The following is a 19,501-nucleotide window of genomic DNA, read 5'->3' as shown; positions in this document are numbered from 1 at the left end:
TGCATCAATTATGACAGAAAATGGAGGAATTAGAGGAGGGTCCACTGTTTCCCCCAGAGAGGAGGAGGGGAATGAAAGGCAGGCGGAAAAGCAAGATTGGTGAAAAGCCCAGCGGCTTTGTTGTGTGATTAAGGACCAGGTTTGAGCCATCGTGGGGGGTTAAATTATTCACACAGCGGAGGAAACAACCAAATGGTGTTTATACAAATACATGCATGCACATATACATTCGTGCTGTGGAGGACTGAGCCAGTTAGGAGAGAATGTGATTATTTGGGGCGCGGCTCAGGGTGGCTGCTGTGTCAATTAGTTGACATCTTGTGAACTGCAGAGTTCCACATCATTGTACAGTATCTGTAAGATTATGGATGTTGTCTGAATGCGGTACACACTGTACTTACCATGAACTCAAGTTTATGTAATATTGCAACTCTTTATTTCCTGTTTATCAGTTACAGCTTCTGTTTATAGTCTGTACAGCACTGAAGGCACACATAAAACAAAGATATAATGGGACATTAGTATGTACAAAATATACAGAATAAATATAATAATTCAATGTAGTTGAGTAGAAAAGCTACAGAGTGTGTGTGCTTACATGAACCGTCTCAAAGTAGAATGTTTCCAGGAGTGTATGGTGTAATATCTGACAATGTCAACATTGCAAATGTCAGTCGCCAGCAGTCCATTGCTTTGAAACAGAGAAACAGTTGGCTGGAGTCCGTCGGCTGGTTGTCTGCATGGGAAACTGGAGCTTTTGGGTGATGTTGCTCGTCAGAAACCGTTCATGTGCAAACAGGTTAATATTCCCCGCACTGGATTCAGTCCGAAACAGCTTCAAATCAGCCAGTCAGCATGAGGACGGAGGGGCGTTTCTAAATGCAGTTTTGAGTGTTCTCAGACATCAAATAGTGTCGTGATACGCTCGTGCACACAAACACACGCTGAAAGATCATACACGTTTGTGGCTCATTTTTTTTCTAGCAGAAAACAGACAAACAAAAATAAAAACAAGTTTCAGCAGGACTCTGTTGATTGTCATGCACCATCCTATGGCATTTGATTAGTGCAATGCATTTTTCTTTTTACAATGTTACAGTTGAGTATAATATACTGTACTTTATGTGCTGTATTTACTGATTGACAGAAAATAAAACATCCTTCTCTGGATGTCACCAGTTTGTATATAAAAATAAATAAAGGACCTATGACTGCAACTGTGCAGTGTCTTGGATTGAGCAGAAAAGCAGTGGAACCACACTCCTATCACTGTTTTCCAATGTACAGTTGGCATTTTGCTGACTCCACGGCACAATGAGCATTCTGGTTACAGCATTCCAGCTGGCTGATGTTGACAGAGGGCGTAATCAGGTCATAATCTAGAGTCAGGCTAGTCTGATTAAACAGCAATTCTGGGTCAAGCGGCGATTGGAATTTACTCACTTCTTTCCAAACATCTGCTTTATCCTATCAGGATGTCAGACTGGAGGGTGTGTGTGTGTGTGTGTGTGTGTGTGTGTGTGTGTGTGTGTGTGTGATCAAAAGCTGATTGAGTTGTTTTCAAAGAGGGTTTCAGCCCAGACCCGGTCAACACACAACGATAGCTTCTTTAAGTTACATTTGGCCGAAATGACTACACCTTTCACCAGCTACATCACATGGCTGTCAACAGATAAAAGGTAACACAAACTAAACCAGTTACATTCTGTGCTACGATTAAAGTTAAAGTGATGTGCCCATGATATATATATCACACTGTGGAAAGTACAGAAGGGCAAACAGGACAAGGCACTTGGTTGAAAACATAATATATATAGTTGTTGTTTTTTCTGCTTAAGCTCAGTTAAATGCAGTTTGATGCTCCAGAACCTCCAAATAGTCTGGCTCAGTATGCAAGTTAGCCTTGAGTTCAAAGTACTCGTTCTTAGTTTGCTCAAGCATGACCTTGCGTGGTCGTGAGTACATAATTGTCTCCATTAGCTTTAACTCCTCCTGGTGCCCCGGGACCTGCATGTCGACAGCAGCCTGAAGCTGGGGCATGTTTTTCCTAAGGTACTCCGTTATTCCAAGCTGCTGCAGCTCCTTCTCCCTCTCCAGAATGTTCCTGTACAAGGAGTTGGGATTTCCCAGAGTGACGAACTCCGCGGGGCAATCTCCGGTCATTGGTCGGAACTTTAAGCTGGGGTTTCCCGTGAGTGGAGACGTGTTCTCCTTCTCCATGATGCTCCGGCAGACGTGATGCTTGCCGCTGGGTTCGTCGAGGCCATAATCCAAATCTGCGTCGTGTTCCTTGTGCTGGGAGCAGTAGGTGGGGTTGCGACAGATCTGCACAATGGGACTATGCGATCTCTCTTCGTACAGATTGGCAGACCCCGTTCTTTGTGTCAGAGTGTGGTGTGTTGTCTTCTGCCCGTACATGCTGTAATGTAGGTGAATGGGGCTGCTGCTGTTTTCCCTGGGCTGCTCGTCTGCTGCTTTTTTCTTTGCCTTCCTCCGCCGCCGGTGCACCACAAACACCACCAATCCGGCCGTACAGAATATAATCATGAGGATAAACATTATAAGGCTTAGGATGAGCACAGATAGCGGGACAGTGTCCGTGAGTGAGTTGAAAAAACCCTTGCCAGCGCTGTCGGGCCCCAGGGTGGCCGTCACGCTCTCCTCCCCATCTGGGGACATAGGGTGGTAAGTCCCCAACCCAGGACATAACATCTCGTGATGAAGGCTCCTTAGCTCGGCCTGCATCACTTTCTTCGGGGTGTGACACAAAATGGAGCCCACCACTGTGTCCTTTCTGAGTTTCTCCACCCATTGTTTGAGGCTGAGCAAGTCACAGCTGCAGTCCCAGGGGTTGTCCTCTAAATAAATCTGCTCCAGCGAGTCGAGTTGATCAAGCACATTGCTCACTGGCAGGTGCATAAGTAGATTTTTTCTCAGGTTTAATTTGGTGAGGGGCACATTGCGAAATATCTGCGCTGGAAGAGAGCTGAGCAGGTTGTTATTTAATGACAACAGCTTCAGGTTGGGCAGGGGATTAAATGTGCCTGGAGCAATCTCTTTGATAAGGTTGTATTCCAGATACAGGTATTCAAGGTTGTGGAGCCCCACAAACATCGTGGAGAACAGCTTTTCAATTCGGTTGCCATTTAAATACAGTTTTTTCAAACTGCTCAAGCTGAGGAATGTTTCATTATCAATGTAATCAATTCTGTTGTTCGCCAAGTTGAGCAATTCTAAACTGTCGTATGTGACAAAATCATACTTCAAGAGTTTCTGAATCATATTTCCTGTCATGACTAGTTTAGTGGGGCTTTGCTGAAGTATACCGATATCTGATACCTTTTGAATTCCTCTGTCCTGACAATGCATCAAAAAGCCAGCCACAGGGTGATTGTGACAAGAACAGTGCTCCACACAAGGGCTGCCGGGAAGGTGAGACGGTGTCGGCACCTTGGCGTCATCTTGGGCGTCGATCAACTTGGGGTTCCCTTTGGATGAGGGGGTGACGACCATATCCAGCGACTTTGACGGCTCCTCCAGGTTTATATCTGCATGGGACGGGCAGAGAACGTCCCGCTTGACTTTAGCCAGAGTGGTCCCCTTAAGGTGATGTGGTGTGCTGCAGACCACATCCCCGATCGCCGACTGGGCCCTCATGTTCTCCATCCAGATCTTTAAATGTAAAATATCACAGTCACAGATCCACTCGTTGTCCTCCAGGAGAAGTTCCATAATACGTCCGATGTGCTCCAAAAAGCCGACATAAGGCAGTGTCTGGAGCTTGTTGCCACGTAGGTCCAAGTGGGTGAGGGGCACGAACCGGAAAATGTTGTTAGGTAAAAACACTACGGAATTATCATTGAGGATGAGGACCTTGAGGCGGATCAGTTTGTTGAACGCCCCAGGCTCGATGACCCGAATGAAATTCGTGTCAGCTTGGAGAAACTCCAAATTCACCAGACCTTGAAAAGTGTCCTCTTTCAGAGTGACGAGGAAATTGCTATTTATGTGGAGTTTTTTCAGTGAACCGAGAGTGCTAAAGACCCCTGGTTCCAGCTCTTGAATGCTATTACCCCCAATGTGCAGTGAAAGGGCATTCTTAAGCCCCTCCATTTCCTCGGCACGGAGCTCAACCAAGTCATTTTTGTAAAGGTTCAGGTGGAAGGGCACACCTGCCGGGACTTTGATTTGGGAGATTTTACTGATGTTTCTCTGGTCACAGTTGAGATGAAGGATGCCATCTTTCCCCTCGCAGGAGCACAAGGAGTCACAAGACTCACTTATAGAGGATGATGCCTGTGAGGGATGGATATCTTGGGATCGGGCTGCGGTGAGAAACAAGCCGATGAAAATGATGCAGGGCAGCATTTCGGTCTGAGATATCTGTGAAGAAAGGATAGAAGCAAAGGAAGAAGGGTTGGGGAGGAAACAAAAAAGCATTAAGTATATGTTGTAAATGTATTATAAATAAATGATTCTATTTGAATGTATGAGGAATGACACAGTCCCAGTGATCCAACTGTCATACAAGTTTAATGTGTTACATTACATGAACTGTGGTTGTTTAAGTATAACAGCGTGAAATGATATTTATGGGTACATCATATGCATGAGGGGAAGTCACACTTGACTAGGATGAAAGAGTTTGTTGTTGCATTGTCTTCATATAGTAAAAGTGCATGAACAATATATAATTCAACTATTCAACAGTCCGTTAACTCTGTAAAAATAAGCCTCAGGTTCATCCTAATGTATCTTCATAAAGTTAACCCTATGTGGCCATTACATGACCGAGCAATGTCTGAGATATGAGAGTGATCCAAGTGTAGCAACTAAATCCTAATAGAAATATTAAGAGTCCACAGTATCTACCAGGACACTGCATTACCAATGATTAAACACATTTCACAGGGATGACAGTAAGACTGCATCTCTTTCCAGTGACTCACACTGGGATAATGGTACATTTAATAAAATGACTCTCATTTGACTGATTTTCCTGCCCTTTATATGCAGACTCGTCTGAACAAAGACTTACTCAGTGTGAGTCATACGAAGGCAGAAATCAGCTCTGTCCCTTCAGAGTCCATGTCAAAGCAACATTTATAAAAGAAATTTTAAATAAAGAGCTGGAATGAATCGTTGTGTCTTCATTGTTCGGCAAATTAACTCTCACCCGACTGGACTGAAAGGATCTAATCACGCCCTATATTCATCAATCTGTTTTCTTGTAAGGTTATTCTGATTGTGTTTTTCTACTGTTTAGAACTGTTCCCATGCAGTGAAAATCACCTGGAGGAGCACAAAGGCAATGGGAAGTGTTCAACCAAGCTCTCATGAGGAGAATTCAAACTTCATTGTAAGCAGGATCCACGCTGAATGACAAGCAAAACGCTGAAATGTGATTTTAATGATGAGAGGCCTCGGTGCCACATCTAAAACCATTACATTAATTTAACTAAGATCTCAATGGATCAAAGGCTAGACCACTATCAGGGGACTGGTGGAGAAGTAAAGACATCTTCCCATGATCAAGGATAATGAGATATGCACCATTCGCTACCAGAATTCTTCAAAGAGATAAAACATGGAAAGAAGGCGGGAAAGCCCAGCTGTTTTTGTTAACAAATCCGATTCGCTCATTCTAACAAGACTAGGCAAGCCTAGTTCAGCCGATACATCCTGTGGAGACCCGTGTTTGTCAGAAACCGAAACCTCTGACTCATGATCCATCTATAACAAGTGCTCCACTCTCCTTTGACACGAGTTCCAAAACAAATACTTCCCCTCATGGATAGTCAATGAGACGTAGAGCACATCTCAGGGGAAGTGTTGATTGGAGTTTATCTATCCATTGTACCGCACTAGATATTCATTTAAATACTTGCAACAGCCTGTCTACAAATGTTTAAAGATGAATTAGATTAGTCTTTAGTTCAGATAAATGTTTTTTGAACCCCACACACATAGCGGACGGTGTCCGAGGAGACAAGCAAACCCCTGAACGGAGCTGTCAGCTCCAAAGACCAAAGCTGAATCTGAAGGAGTCTCTTAAACACTAACTTCACTCTTGCTTCCTCTTTCTATTTGACATTTTCTTTTTGCCCATTTCAAAAGTGCCTCGATACATTTTTGTGCTGTTGGGTGAAGAAAAAATGATTGATGAAAACCAAGACAACACTATCTCCAACATCTTTGATGTATTCAGGCATATATACCCCAAGGTCACTCTCAGCTTTACAGCCAGATCTCGACTCTCACTCCACAAACCGAGGGAAACATTACAGAGAGTACAAAATATGAAACAAATTAAAGCACAACCACCTCACGCATTAATAGTCCGTTACTAATTTCTACAGGGAATCACCACATCAGACAGAATACACAATAATAATAATGAGTTGCCTTGTGTCGCCTCCAGGGACATCCAGTGCTCTGATGTGGATGTGTGATAGGGAGACACATGGAAAAATCCTTCAAAATGACAAGTAACTCATTACAAGTCATTAGAAAAAGGAGTTGTGCAAATAAAACTGTAGTGTACAAGTTATTTCAGACAACGCTCTAACTATAACCCATTTTGCGCTTTGTCATCTTTATATATTAGGGTTGGGAATATGGAAAAAATCTTTCAACACGATATAGGTCATTTCATATCTCGAACACAATATATATCACAATAGCTTGTTCTCTCGTAATACAATAAATAAATAGTCAATAAGAAATAACAGTAGGTTTCGTTTTCTCTTGCTTGAATTCTTGACAAATGAAAACAGTATTTTATCTTTTAATTAAGAACTTAAGTGCAAAATAATTTGTTCGTTATAATGAATTTCGACAACATCATTTGTATGACTATATCTCGTTTTATGATTTCATGATAATAATTAATTATCAGATTGAATTATCCCCCAGCCCTATCGTCATATATCTTTCAGAAGTGAGACTGTTACTGTAACACATAAGATGATGACAATTTGAAGTTGCAGGCGTTGAAATTTCCATCTAGAAAATGACTATCTTAAATCAATGGAAGGTAGAAAATGGGGAGACATGAAGTGGAAGTAAAATACTAATGAAACACACAAAATAAATGTGTCAAACCTATTAAATATGTATTGTTTAGACAGTGATAACATTCTGAAAATGGCCCCAAAATCTGGCAACCAAGAATATCTTTGGTCATTTCCTTTTCATTACTCATCCGTATTTGCTTGTTCAGAAGTCTGGCGGTGGTCATGGTACCCAAAGCACTCACCTCTGTGACCCCGATGGCTCGTAAGACAATGAGAAATGAAACAGACTATGAAGAGATGTTATCGCATACTGCATGAGAACACTGCAGAGGGCAGATATGAAGAAGGCATTGGCCTCGTGCACTCTTTCTTCTGTATTTCAAACAGACTTCTCCAGCTGATCCATTTTCCAGGTAATCAATGTTGCATGGAACCCAGCACGAGAGATGAAACACGCTTCCAGGGGCCAGTCTTCAGATGTAATTCCAATGTGCATCTCTTGCTGTTCAGACAATTCAATTAGAGATCTACTGAAGCCCTATGAGATCTCACCTCGTGCATGTGTGTGAAGCCAACTCATCGTCCAACATCAAATGAAAAAGAATAAAAAAAGAGTGCAGAGCTTAGGAGGACAAGACAGCAGAGGGAAAGTGGAGATGGGAAAATGTATCACACATTGAGGCTTTCTACAGGCGCTGTAACACACACGGTACGGGTTTGCCACTTAGAGAGCCATAAATAGCATGTTTACACTTTATTTGGGCCTGCTACATGTATTGTTCCAATGCAATAATACCTAATACTGACTTTATTTTGCTGTTTTACGCAACTGTATTTCATGTTAAGGTTACATTTGATCACATCATGATAACATTATAATTGACTTTCTCCCCAATACTCATTTTGCTGCATGGCGCTTGAACGCATCATAACGTCAATCAATGCAACATTTGTCTCGTTATTTTGCCAAGCAGCACCGTGCTGCCCAACGGCTGTTAAGAGCGAACATTAACCAGCGCCCGTCCTGACGATTCCAACACGATGGAGTGAAAGAAGAAAAGATGGGGTGCGAGTTTAACCCCAGGAGTGTGGTACTAGATCAGGCAGGATGTATGGACGTGTCGTCTCTGTTCCTGTGCAGCATAAATGAGCTGATTAAAGATATGATGTGATATTGGATCGGTAATCTTCGATACCCAACACAGCTTTTTAGACTGTATCAGAACAACTCTGCTCCACATGATTATCATGTCACAGTGACGAGGCCTCTTCAACACCCTCAGAGATAAGTCATGAATACACATGTTCATATGCCCCACAGAAATCCCTATCTTTTCACGATGGATCCGTTTTAACTATATTCACTGATGATCACTGCCACTAATATACTCAATGCGAAGATGACGGAGATTAACAGCCCACAGATTCAGCTGCAGAATATCACATGCAACCCCGCACTGATGTTCAAGTTTAACTTTATTCAGAGTCCTGCAGCTACCAACATGGCCAACATTTTGCTGATGAACCAAATTCACAGCATGCCACATTAAAGTTGTTTAAAACTGTTTTCAATATGAATGGGCAGATTCTGACCTTGACACAACTTCTGGGAAGACAATGGTGATACATTTGGAAATGTCTCCCTGAGCATGTAATCTTTACAAAAGAGCACAAAGCACATGTGCCCTTGCCTTCCATTGATTTTGCACGCTTCATGCACCGGACGGCTGGAGCGTTTGGGCACCACTCATTTTCATCCATACATTTGTCATAGTTTGCGGTGAATTGACACAAACAATATACAGACATGGTGTGTGACAACGGTAATCCGGATTTGAACCGACGAGCATGCACCCTCTCCAGTTGACAGTTTAGGACATTATTTCTAAATAATATGAACACAGTGAAAGTCATGTTCCGTCCTCGTCACTGTCAAAGTAAGTAAAGCACGCCGGAGCCACAAATAGCCCAAAAGGCAGGAGCCTAATTTCTTTCTCTGTATCGTGAGGCAACTTGATGTGCAAGTATGAAAGGCTTGTTATCCCTTGTGGCACCCAACAGATAGAGCCATTCTCCCGAACTCCATCAAGACTGATAAGAGTCACTCCGTATTTGTGTTTTAAGACATATCGAGTGGATATCTTGTGGGATCTTCTTGGTTTTAAAAAGGCTTCCACTCACTTCTAAACATTTTATGACCTCGGTCCTCCTCATTGCTAGGCTACCTGCAGTCACTGTGATTTATGGTCCTTGACAACAGGGTGGTTGATGGAGTCCATTTTAATTCACCGAAGTCTGAGGTTCCCTGTCAGACCCATATGAATAGTGTATATTATCCTGGGGCGTCATCTACATGTCTGAAATGTAAATGTAATCTGCGCTCCATCACAACGATCAAACACTATGATGGTTGACTCCAAGCAGGTGTGAATTGCTCTAAAGCTGAATATTATGATTCGAGTGATGAGTAGGGCTGCACAATTAATCGGAAGAGTAATTGCATTCACGATTTTGGCTTCACCACAGTGAAATTACCACGACTGCATGCGATACTGACATTTAAAATGCGTTCCTAAACCAACAGCCAGCCACTGGCCGGCAACTGGGATGTTTTGGCTTCACTTTTTGGGAGCTTTATGGTATTTGTTTCCCGAATTGATAGGTATATACCTCAAAATAAATGAGTGGGAATGCAGCACAACATGGAAGTGAAAGCAATACAAATATTTGTCGCTTTACCACTTTGTCTCAATTAGGTACCAAGATTGTGTGCTCTTAGCATGGAGACCTGCTTCTATTCATCTACCAGCCGGACCAAACTTCAGCGTCTTTAAACTATTAAATCAAACCCCACGTTCTCCACCTGGATGGAAGCGAGGCCGCAGCAGCCCATAGAAACAGAGATCCTCCTGGCGGGGCTGCGGAGGCCGGGGAGGATCACGCCCCCCGTGCTCTGATGGGCTGCTACGAGGGCTGCATCTTCAGAAACATCATCGCCAGCCTGTTCAAAAAGCTACGTCAGCTGTGCGCTTATCATGTCATGCAGCAGTCCGGGCAGCTGGCAGCTCATATGGCAAGATAAAAAAAAGCAGCGGGGCCTCTTATACGGCACTGCTTCACACACAGAAACCTGACCGACGCAGGTACAAAAAAACACTGCTTCATTTTCTAGCTACCTTCTGCACTGTGTAATCCTCTTCTCTTACTGTTTACTGCTGGTGGGCCTTAATTTCTGTTAGCGAACATATGCATGATAGAACTAATAATAGAAGCACAAAGACTGCATGAGGAGGGGGCTGGCTCTCCCCTGGCAAGCGTGATTTAGCAGGCTTGCATTTCAAATGGTCTGTTTAACTAATGCGCAGTAATTAGTTCTCCAGAAAAGAGCAGGGCAGATTACACCAGTGAATAGTGGCGTCAAGGTAGGTTTTGTGAGGGAAGACATCTGCACCAAACAGATGTAAATTTCCCATGTACATTATTGTCCCCGCACAAGAGGAACACATTCTATTCAGGAGTGACGAGTGCCCAGCAGGACTGGTAAATTGTAGATAAATTCATTTAGAATACGCCATCCAGAGGCAGCTGTGACAGGAAAGTCTGGCACGCCATAAGCAACCCAGATATGTGAAATAAATATATATTGTGGTGCGCTGTAAGATAATTTTGGAACTAATTAATTGTGTAAAGTTAAATAACAGCAACTATACAGGGAACTTTCACTGTGTGATTCTGGCCCAAATTAAGCTGTAGTGCTTGCGAGCTCCAGAGTCCCTTTAGAAAACTGCTAATTGAACTGCAGCAGGGTCTGACAGTCTGCCACGCACAGTCCTGGTTCTGGTTCGACCCTGAGGCACACATTAAGAATACCTGTGTATAAATAGCCAATATTCTCGCTCTTATTCTCATTTACTTATGTAGGTCACATTATGTGGCATTTGTATGATATTGAGACTGAGAAATATTGATAGGAGTATTCAGTTAGGACATCCTATATAATCATTCTCTGTCTTGTTGTCTTTATGTTCTCAGCACTTTGAATTGCCCATTTAAAGTAAGTGTACCCACTCTCAGTAAAAGGGCCGCAGGGCAACAGTAATGACAGTCTTATGATTCGCTCCATAAATAGGTGTAGATGAAATCTTCAGACTCAAAGGAGCCACATATTCTAGATAGACTGACCTGCTTATAGAAGATAAACAATATACAAGGCACCACCTAGAACATTCTGTCGTGTCTGCACAACAGGACTTAGAATATACTGCGGTGGATGTTGTGTCTCATTTTGTGAGCAAACCTTCTTCACCATTTTGTTTTTGACCAGCCAATAAACACAAATGTCACGTACGTTCTATAAAAACAAACTACAAACTGGACAGTTGTCAAAATGATATAATGTGAAAGAATCTCAGATTTTTTTTTTTATATTCTTGTCTCACTAAAACAAAAGAAAGTACACAGAGCTGGTGTGCAGCTCTGTTTTAATAAGACACAGTGCCATGCATGTACATGTCTTGTGTTTGCGGTATATTTAACTGGTTTGAATTGGAATACACTGCATGCTTACAGTTCTTCTACACAGCCCTGCTGGTTCTCTAACTGGACGAACGGCTCTAAAGTCATAAGCTGTTTTAACGATCACAGCTGCTCGTGGACGTAGTCGTTAGTACCAGCTGAACGGTAGCGTGGCAATTAGTCAGGAGGCCTACTGTAACATTGCACTGTTGAAAGAGTGTGCACAGCATGTGTAATGGTATTTGCTTTGTTTTTGTATGTCACTCATGGTTAGAGTACCATAATCTAGATTATTGCTGTCACTTTGCCAAGCAGCTGAGCCTTTTTTGATTGAAAGGGAAGATACTACAGGTGAACAGGGACAAATTAAAACTCAAAGATATCACCAATAAAACGTCCTTAGTTGGTTGTTACATTAAGAATAACATTTTTTGTGATACATATTCTGAAATGTTATGTTTAAATGTGCAAATGATGCATTCTGTTATAAAATATACGCTGATTTGTTTCATTTTTTTGACGTTTTCGAGTCAAAGTTTTTCAGGGGAGGCGAGTTTTGGGTGTAGCTTTTTGTCATTCCTCTGAAAATACTGTCAACAGCCATAAAAAATATATATATTTGACACGTTTGTAGGAATAAAAAGTTGTATGAATCAGGTTACCTTGAGAATATAGATGGGTATGAAACTGTAAACCTTGATGTATGTAAGCACTACTGAAGTGGAGATTTCTGGCTCAGAGTCTGAGAAAACAAATCATTTTGAGAAAAAAGGCTTTTAACTGCAATACGTACACAAGACACCACAGGTGATGCTGTCTTTAGGATAAATCTACAGATGCCACTAGACAGAAGCAAAATAAACACGTTTTATTGTACATTTTCTTCCCACTAATGCGTGTAAAACACAGGCAGGTTTGTGCCTGTAGTGACTCGCCATATTGTAGTTGATATATTTGAGAATGTCAGCCCGTAGGGAGAATAAAGAATAAATAAACAAACTGAAGAAAGGTGGACCTTTAAACCCTGTGGATTAGCTTTCAGTTAATTTAGCAAAAACATATATCCAAAGTTCCCTCAGCTCTTGTGGTGGAGAAAAAAGCAATAACAGGCCAGGAGATTATCTCAACGTGAGACCATCTCTTACTGTTTGGGAAACGTGTACTAGCAAGTTTTACCTCCGATAGAAAATCACTGGATCGTGTATCCCTCCTATTCTGATACTCCGTCAGCTCTGCCTTCATGCTGTGTATTCACTAGACATACTGGGGTCACTTTGAGATGCAGAGCCAGCAGAGCAAACCTGCACCCAGTTGACACCCTGAGCACAGACGGAATACACATGCAATGGAGTTAATAAGACTTGTTGGAACTGCCAGTATCAGACAGAGCAGACGTCAGCAGTCCACAGAGAGACACAGAGAATCTGGGCTGATGGGTAGAAAAATATATTTCACAGAGGACTGGAACATAGCTCCAATCAACAGCCCTCAACAGGATGAGCTGGTTAGAAGATGGAAGAATCGATTGATGTCAAGTCTGTGCAAGTCTGTATGCTAATCAGTGCATAATCCATATACAGTTCACTGTAGTATCTATTTTCATATAACAGGGTGTTCGCTTGTGTTTTGCCAAAAGACAAGAAGCGAGAGATATAAAATAAAAAAACCTGAATGATGCAAATTACCTTCAAACTATTGGCTGTTAACAATCAAAAGCTGCATTGTAAAGCTTGAATGTTAAGAAGACAAGTTTCAGGATAGACTTAGGGGATCTCAGTCCAAGTTTGGGATTTGGGTTATATGTTTACATAAATGTCTTGTCGAGCGGTGCTTTAAATAATTGATTAGAGTACACTTGAGGCAGCAACTTGAACGCATATTTTAGTTCGAGGTAACTTGTTTTTCTGCCCTGTTTTCTTTTAGATCAGGTACAGTGGCTGAGTTAATTGAGTGTCTAATGACTTAACAACTGCAGAGACTTGGGCTGACCTACGTCGTCGTCCTGAACAAGACCTCTCAAGACCAATTAAGTAGGAATGCCACATCGGGCAGTTAGAGGAGCCAGACTGGATTAAAACAAACTCCTGTTTAAACCTGCCTGAAGAAAGTCAAGGTCTAATCATAAAAACGTCTCGACACCCATAATTCCCTATTTGTATTTGGGATAGATTACTGCCTGCTGGGCACCTTTGGAAAAAACAAAAGAGCTCATAATAAAAACAAAAGATTAAAAGCATTTACAGACAACACGGCCCGTACTGTGCTGCAAACGTTTGCAGTATGAAACATGTGCACACGGCACGTCAAAAGGCTGTTTACTGTCCCGAAATAATCTGCTGGCTGAGCGTTTCACGCGAACGCTCACGGCGCCGTCGCATTCTGTGCACCGCTCTCCCAGCAGCAGGCTGTTTTGAAGGCGTTCGGCAAAGATTGATGGACGTGCGACAGCTAGATGGGTGGACTCATCAGCGCCTGTCTGTTTTTAGGGGGAACACAAAACCGTGTTGCATTGTCATTCCGGAGATGTCACTTTGAAACATTGATCAGAAACACAGCTTTTGAATAAACCACCAACCTGCCGTGGTGAGTTTAAGTGCAGCTCCTACATTTGAAATGAGGCTCCTGACAATGAAGTGAGCACCAGCGCTCCGGGTGGAGGAATCTAGTGGAGCCCTGCAAGGACTTTAATAACAGATCCACAGGCCTGAAGCTCCCACCTCCCATATATGTCAGAGAGCTTTATAGCAAGAAAGCGTTTTTAGTGAAAAAGGCGATTTTCCTCCGGGTGTTTGGAGTAACACACACACCTGCGATACAGCAGAGAGTGATGAAGCACAAACAGGCAAGAACTGGTTTTAATAATACTGAATACCTTGGAAAACACTTCACAGGGAGTGCTTTTCAGAGTGTGAGTCCTCCCCGCTCATTTACACCAATTTGCTCTAGCCGTACTGCGACACACAGCAGACAATACCAACAACCTGGCTTAGCAGCACAGGAGGGACTTCTTTTCTTCCCTTTTGTCCTCATTCAGTTGGAGGTCACCAACCAACAGTTGCGTGCGTCCACTAATACTTAAAGTCGGGCCACTTTTGCTTTTCGGGGGGGGGGCAGAACGAGAGAGAATGCGAGATAGCGAGACTTGTTGCTTCCAGCTAGGGGTTGTTTCATTCCAGCCTGACATGGGATAGCAGATTAGAGGCCCCCTGCACTTTATTGCTTCCGCGTGCACGTGCGCCTTGTTTGTGTACTCGCACGAGGCACTGACCGTCCATCAACTTTCCCCGGAGCGCCCTGCAGTGTTCCTCGGCACCAATTATGGCCAGGACTTGTCCCTTCTCTCCTCTGTATCGGAAGTGATGTGGCCTGCCCTACAGGGTCGACACCACCGCTACACCCACATATCTGCAGAGAGTCCTGCCAGCGCCCGCGGCCCCTCCACCGCCATCCTGGAGAAATGATAATTATGACATCCGCCCACTCAAGAGGCAAGAGATAGTTGAACTCCCCTGCCCCTTGTTCCAGACCATTTTTTTTATTTTTTTTTGGAGTGATTCAATATTCTGTGGGCTCGCGGTGCCTACTTTCTCCATGTCACAGAGGAGGCAGGGACTCGCCAATACATCCGCAGGCTCCCTCTGTCTGAAAGTCGTGTGCTTTAATAAACTTTCACAATGCCCTCCTTCCTGCTCTACCCCTGATGCTCTTAAAACGGCAGACTACTCTCGTTGGTCACCAATTTCCTTTGGCTGTTTCACATGTTGCAACTACGCCTGTTCACACTCCCGTTCACTGTGAGCCATTTCTTTAATAGGGGTCCAATCAATAACCGTTGGTTATTGGTGTTCAGCCCCATGTGAGTCTTCATGAATTCAAATACTTACATGCAGACCTCTTGTTAAACACTTTTTTTACGAGAAAGCAGGAACATAAGCAATTAGCAGCACACTAAACACCCCTTTGTGAACCGTCCCTTTCGAGCGATTCGTTAAATTGGCCCTCAAACCACCCATCAATAATTAATCTCACACTATTCAGACACATGAGGCTTGAGCGGCCCATACATTTATGGCATGGGGCGCTTATAACTAAGCTATTAACCAGTGATTCATCCAAGCAAATAATTGGGGCCCAAACTCAATTATGCAATTTTACAACTAACCGCTAATTAGACACTTCTTCTCCCCCTCATTAACTTGTATTTAAGACTATAACCTCACTCTCACATTGGGGGGGGGCTGATTAAATTAGGCTTGTATGCGGTAAAGATGTATTTAATCTGTCCAGATCTACAATGTAACCATGTGTATGCTCAATGTTAACACTGCTGTGCGACGCTTAATTAATTTCAAAGAGATGAACAGAGAAAATATGCTTCTGATATAAAAAATACAAAAAACTCCTCTCTGATTGGCTGAGGTCCGTTAGCGAGTCGTGATGCAGCCCTCATTTAACACACCTGCGACCGCCGACCTGTAATCATACATATTCATACGCGGAGCAGCCGCACTGTCGGGGCATTAGAATGTGCGCTCATCGACGCAGAAAGACAAATGGAGCCACTTGAAGTTGCGCTCGGTGTTAAAAAGCAGCGTGTGGGCACAGCACCGGTCTTGATTAACATAAGCGTAGGATACAGTAGCTGCGGGTGGCAAGCGGCCAGGTGTGCTCGAGGTAATGGAGCCCCCTCAGGAAAACTCCCTCTCTCCCTCTCTCCTGTCACAGTCCAGGCACTTTTCTTTTGACGGGACTTCTTGTAAAATCATGCTAGTGATAAATAACTAACGCTATCTCAGTCCACATACATTTCACAGGAATGTACTTAGGTTAAAAATAAAATGGAGGTACACACTGCTGTGTAACATACTGTAGCTAGTTGGAACCTTCCCATGATGGACACCTGGATTCCTTGAGACTTAGGCTGTTTTATTATATATATGTATTGTCACCCTCCATAAAGCCCACCTGGTCATAAAAAAAGAAAATAAAGTCATTGAGCACATTAACGTTTTAGTGACACACACACACACACACACACACACACACACACACATATATTACAACTGACTTCGTGGCTTACCGTCTAATACAGATGAAAACAGGGGAATGCTATTCCAAATGTCACCGTACTCAGTCCATCAGTATACGAGGGGGACCGACGCATCGGAGAGGGACTAACCCTCCACAACACTTTCTCTCCGGTCCTTAAAAAGAAGAAAAATTTAAAAAAACGGTCTGACACACGGAGAAACTTCACAGGATCCGTCAGTCCCCACTTGTCCTCTCGGGTCCACAGTCTTTTTCTCGAGTCTGACAAGCGCTGTCACACTCTGGTTATTCCCTTTGCGCGAGGAGCTCGTGGAGAGGTTTCTTCTCTCCGGTCCCGGGATGCCTGAGTGTCGCCGTCCTCCCGCAGACTCCTCAGAATTAATTAGGATTAAGTTGCAGGTTCGGGCCACGGGGACAACATACTGCTGTGATTATAAAACACTCTATTCTGTCTTATTTTACGGGCCACTCTGAATGATGAGGGGCGCGCACCGGTTCCAGCTCATGCGCCGCGCCGCGCGCTCTGTGTAGTTAACCAATCTGCGATATATTGGAGTTGCTCCGCAATTTGCATGCTGTGGAGGTGGACGACCGAGACTGGAAGCTGCATCAAGTCAGGCACCATAGATGGAAGGAGTTCTGGCGGTGCCTTTCACAATAAAAGCACAGCGCTAAATCCACACGAGCTCCATTGAATTTTTTATTTTTTTGATTTCCTTATTTTGGTCTTTCATACACAATCCCCCTAAAATATAAGTTAAACACTTTCCTATGTAATAAAACCAATGTTTAAAAAAATCCCAATGACTATTCTGCATGTTTCCTCTCTTTCCAACCAAAATATTCTGCACTTTTATTTAGAAGGAAAAGTCACTCAACTTCCGGGATTTCCCTGTCTATATGTGGTAGTAGATGATACAACTGGGACAGCTCTGTAGCAGTTACACAGAGCTCCTCCTCTTGGTTCTTACAGTGCTAAGGAAAAAGAACATTTGCATTGATGAGCTTTAAATAGCCTGGCTGCAGCACCGTGAAACTAATGCTACAGATCCAGTCAGCCAATCAAAAATCTCCCCATTAATTCAGAAAACATGTAATACCATAGAATCAGTCCTTATGAATGAGAACAAATGCAGTTTATTTGTCAAGTGGATAATTCCTTCAGCACAGACGCACAAATATTGCGCACCTTGCATTTTGCAGCGAACCGGGGTTCCAGCTGGTCTGCGTCCTTGAACGCTGAAGTGCAAAACAGTTGCAGCTTGGATTTATCAAAACACCCGACAGCTACTGATTCGTCTGCATCTAAACCCCGACTGGCAGTTGCTGGCACTTACTGGTTGATCACTTTCAGATGGGCCGGGGATGTATCCCTCACGGTGTCTGCGAGTAAAGCCGCGCGGGTTTGTCAAAGGATTAGTGTGAATGCACAACCCATCTGGAGCATCACGGAGTGGTCCTCACCAGTGACCCGACCCCAAATACATCTTCGAAAAAAGGAGGTGGTCGAAGGATTGAGGAAGTCAAGGTGTTGACTTTTATTGCGTTAGTTATTGCGTGAGTTATTGCAGAGTTAAAAAGTTAGTTGGTATACTATGTTGCTTACAAATTCATTTACACAACCTGAGATCATCCAAAAAATGTTTTTTCAGCTTGAAGCATTTAGGCAGAATCGATATTTGACCGTGCTGCTTTAATGGCAGTGATAATGTTTTAAAAGCAAGCGCTGAAGTCTTGGAAATGGTCTCAGCAATGTCACTCTCCCAATAACTCCCCCCGCCTGGTGTCTCGCTCTCTTTCAGAGTAAATACACTGCATCCTTTCAGTGGCGCTGAACCACTTCCTACAGTAGATTTGCAGTTAATGAAAGCCACAAAAAGCCATTAAGCACCTTTGTCAGTTCTTTATGCGCTGTTCCGAAGCAGTCCAGGTGCTTTATCACACGGACTAATAGCAAATAAAACACAGATAACATTCATATATGTTGTTTGCTTGCCTTTGTGGACCGGGACTAGGACCAAACTGGGTGTGGGTAGCTGTCATCTTGATTATTAACGTCTTTTTTATTGGTCTGTTGTCTAAACAAAGAATAAGGCGGCCCTAATCAATTAAATATTAGCCCCACCGATGTGCAGATGGAACATCAATAGTCACTACGTGTTATGCAAAACCTTGTCGGGGGAAATAAATGGCACTTGTTGGATTTCAGTTGAAGTTGGAGAGGAGATGTGGAGATTTGCATTACACTTTGTTGCTCAGCAGCAGAACACTGAACTTTGTTGGTGGACAAAATAAGAGAAACATCATATAATGCAATATATGGCACTGCAGGAAATACCAGTCAGGGGTAGTAGCTCACAATGTTTGACCTTTTTTTTCTGACTGTTGTGGATGTTGATGCAACCTGCTGCTAGTCATTAAATCTGTATTTAGTGGATGTAGTTTGTCGTGGTTGCAAGCCAATGTCCTGCAAGTGTCTCACAGGCAGTGCTGAATTTATACAGCGACAACGGTCCGCTTTTTTTTTGGGGGGGGGGGGGGGGGGGGAGAATGTGTCATCATTGTACATAACCTTGCAGTGTGTGCATAGCAGCAACATATTGAAAGCAACTCATCATACAGTGGATCTAGTTGAGGCCCTCAACACTGACGCTGAATTAATTCTATTTATAAGAGCTGTTTTTACATTCTTTTGTGTACCACGGGAACCCTGCTGTCGATTTCCCTGCTGTAAATTTGCAGACTTTAGAATGCCGAGCCAAGCGCTCTAGGCTGTGCGGTGCATGCATCTGGTTTTTCACATTGACTGAAAAAGTAGGGTGACACTCACAGAGGAACCATCTGTTGGCAACTGCTCAAACACACCTGTCCTATTTTCATTATAATCACCATCTACCTATCAGCAAAAGAAAAGAAAAGAA

The 19,501-nt window shown here is 43.2% G+C and overlaps 1 protein-coding gene across 1 annotated transcript; it reads right to left on the bottom strand.

The window, feature by feature from the left end:
• Nucleotides 1-419: 419 nt before the first annotated feature.
• On the bottom strand, nt 420-17,119 carry slitrk6 (SLIT and NTRK-like family, member 6). The gene is made up of 2 exons (XM_079185541.1): nt 16,612-17,119; nt 420-4,383 (listed from the first exon to the last, which is right to left on the bottom strand). Exon 2 carries the CDS (start codon nt 4,366-4,368, stop codon nt 1,840-1,842), a length of 2,529 nt encoding a protein of 842 aa, XP_079041667.1. The 5' UTR covers nt 4,369-4,383; nt 16,612-17,119; the 3' UTR covers nt 420-1,839.
• Nucleotides 17,120-19,501: the final 2,382 nt, after the last annotated feature.

The sequence above is a fragment of the Pholis gunnellus genome (genome assembly GCF_910591455.1).
Source record: "Pholis gunnellus genome assembly, chromosome: 24".
NCBI classification, from domain to species: Eukaryota; Metazoa; Chordata; class Actinopteri; order Perciformes; family Pholidae; genus Pholis; species Pholis gunnellus.
The sequence above is the reverse complement of the archived record's forward strand: the minus strand, read 5'-3'. Positions and strand labels throughout refer to the sequence as shown.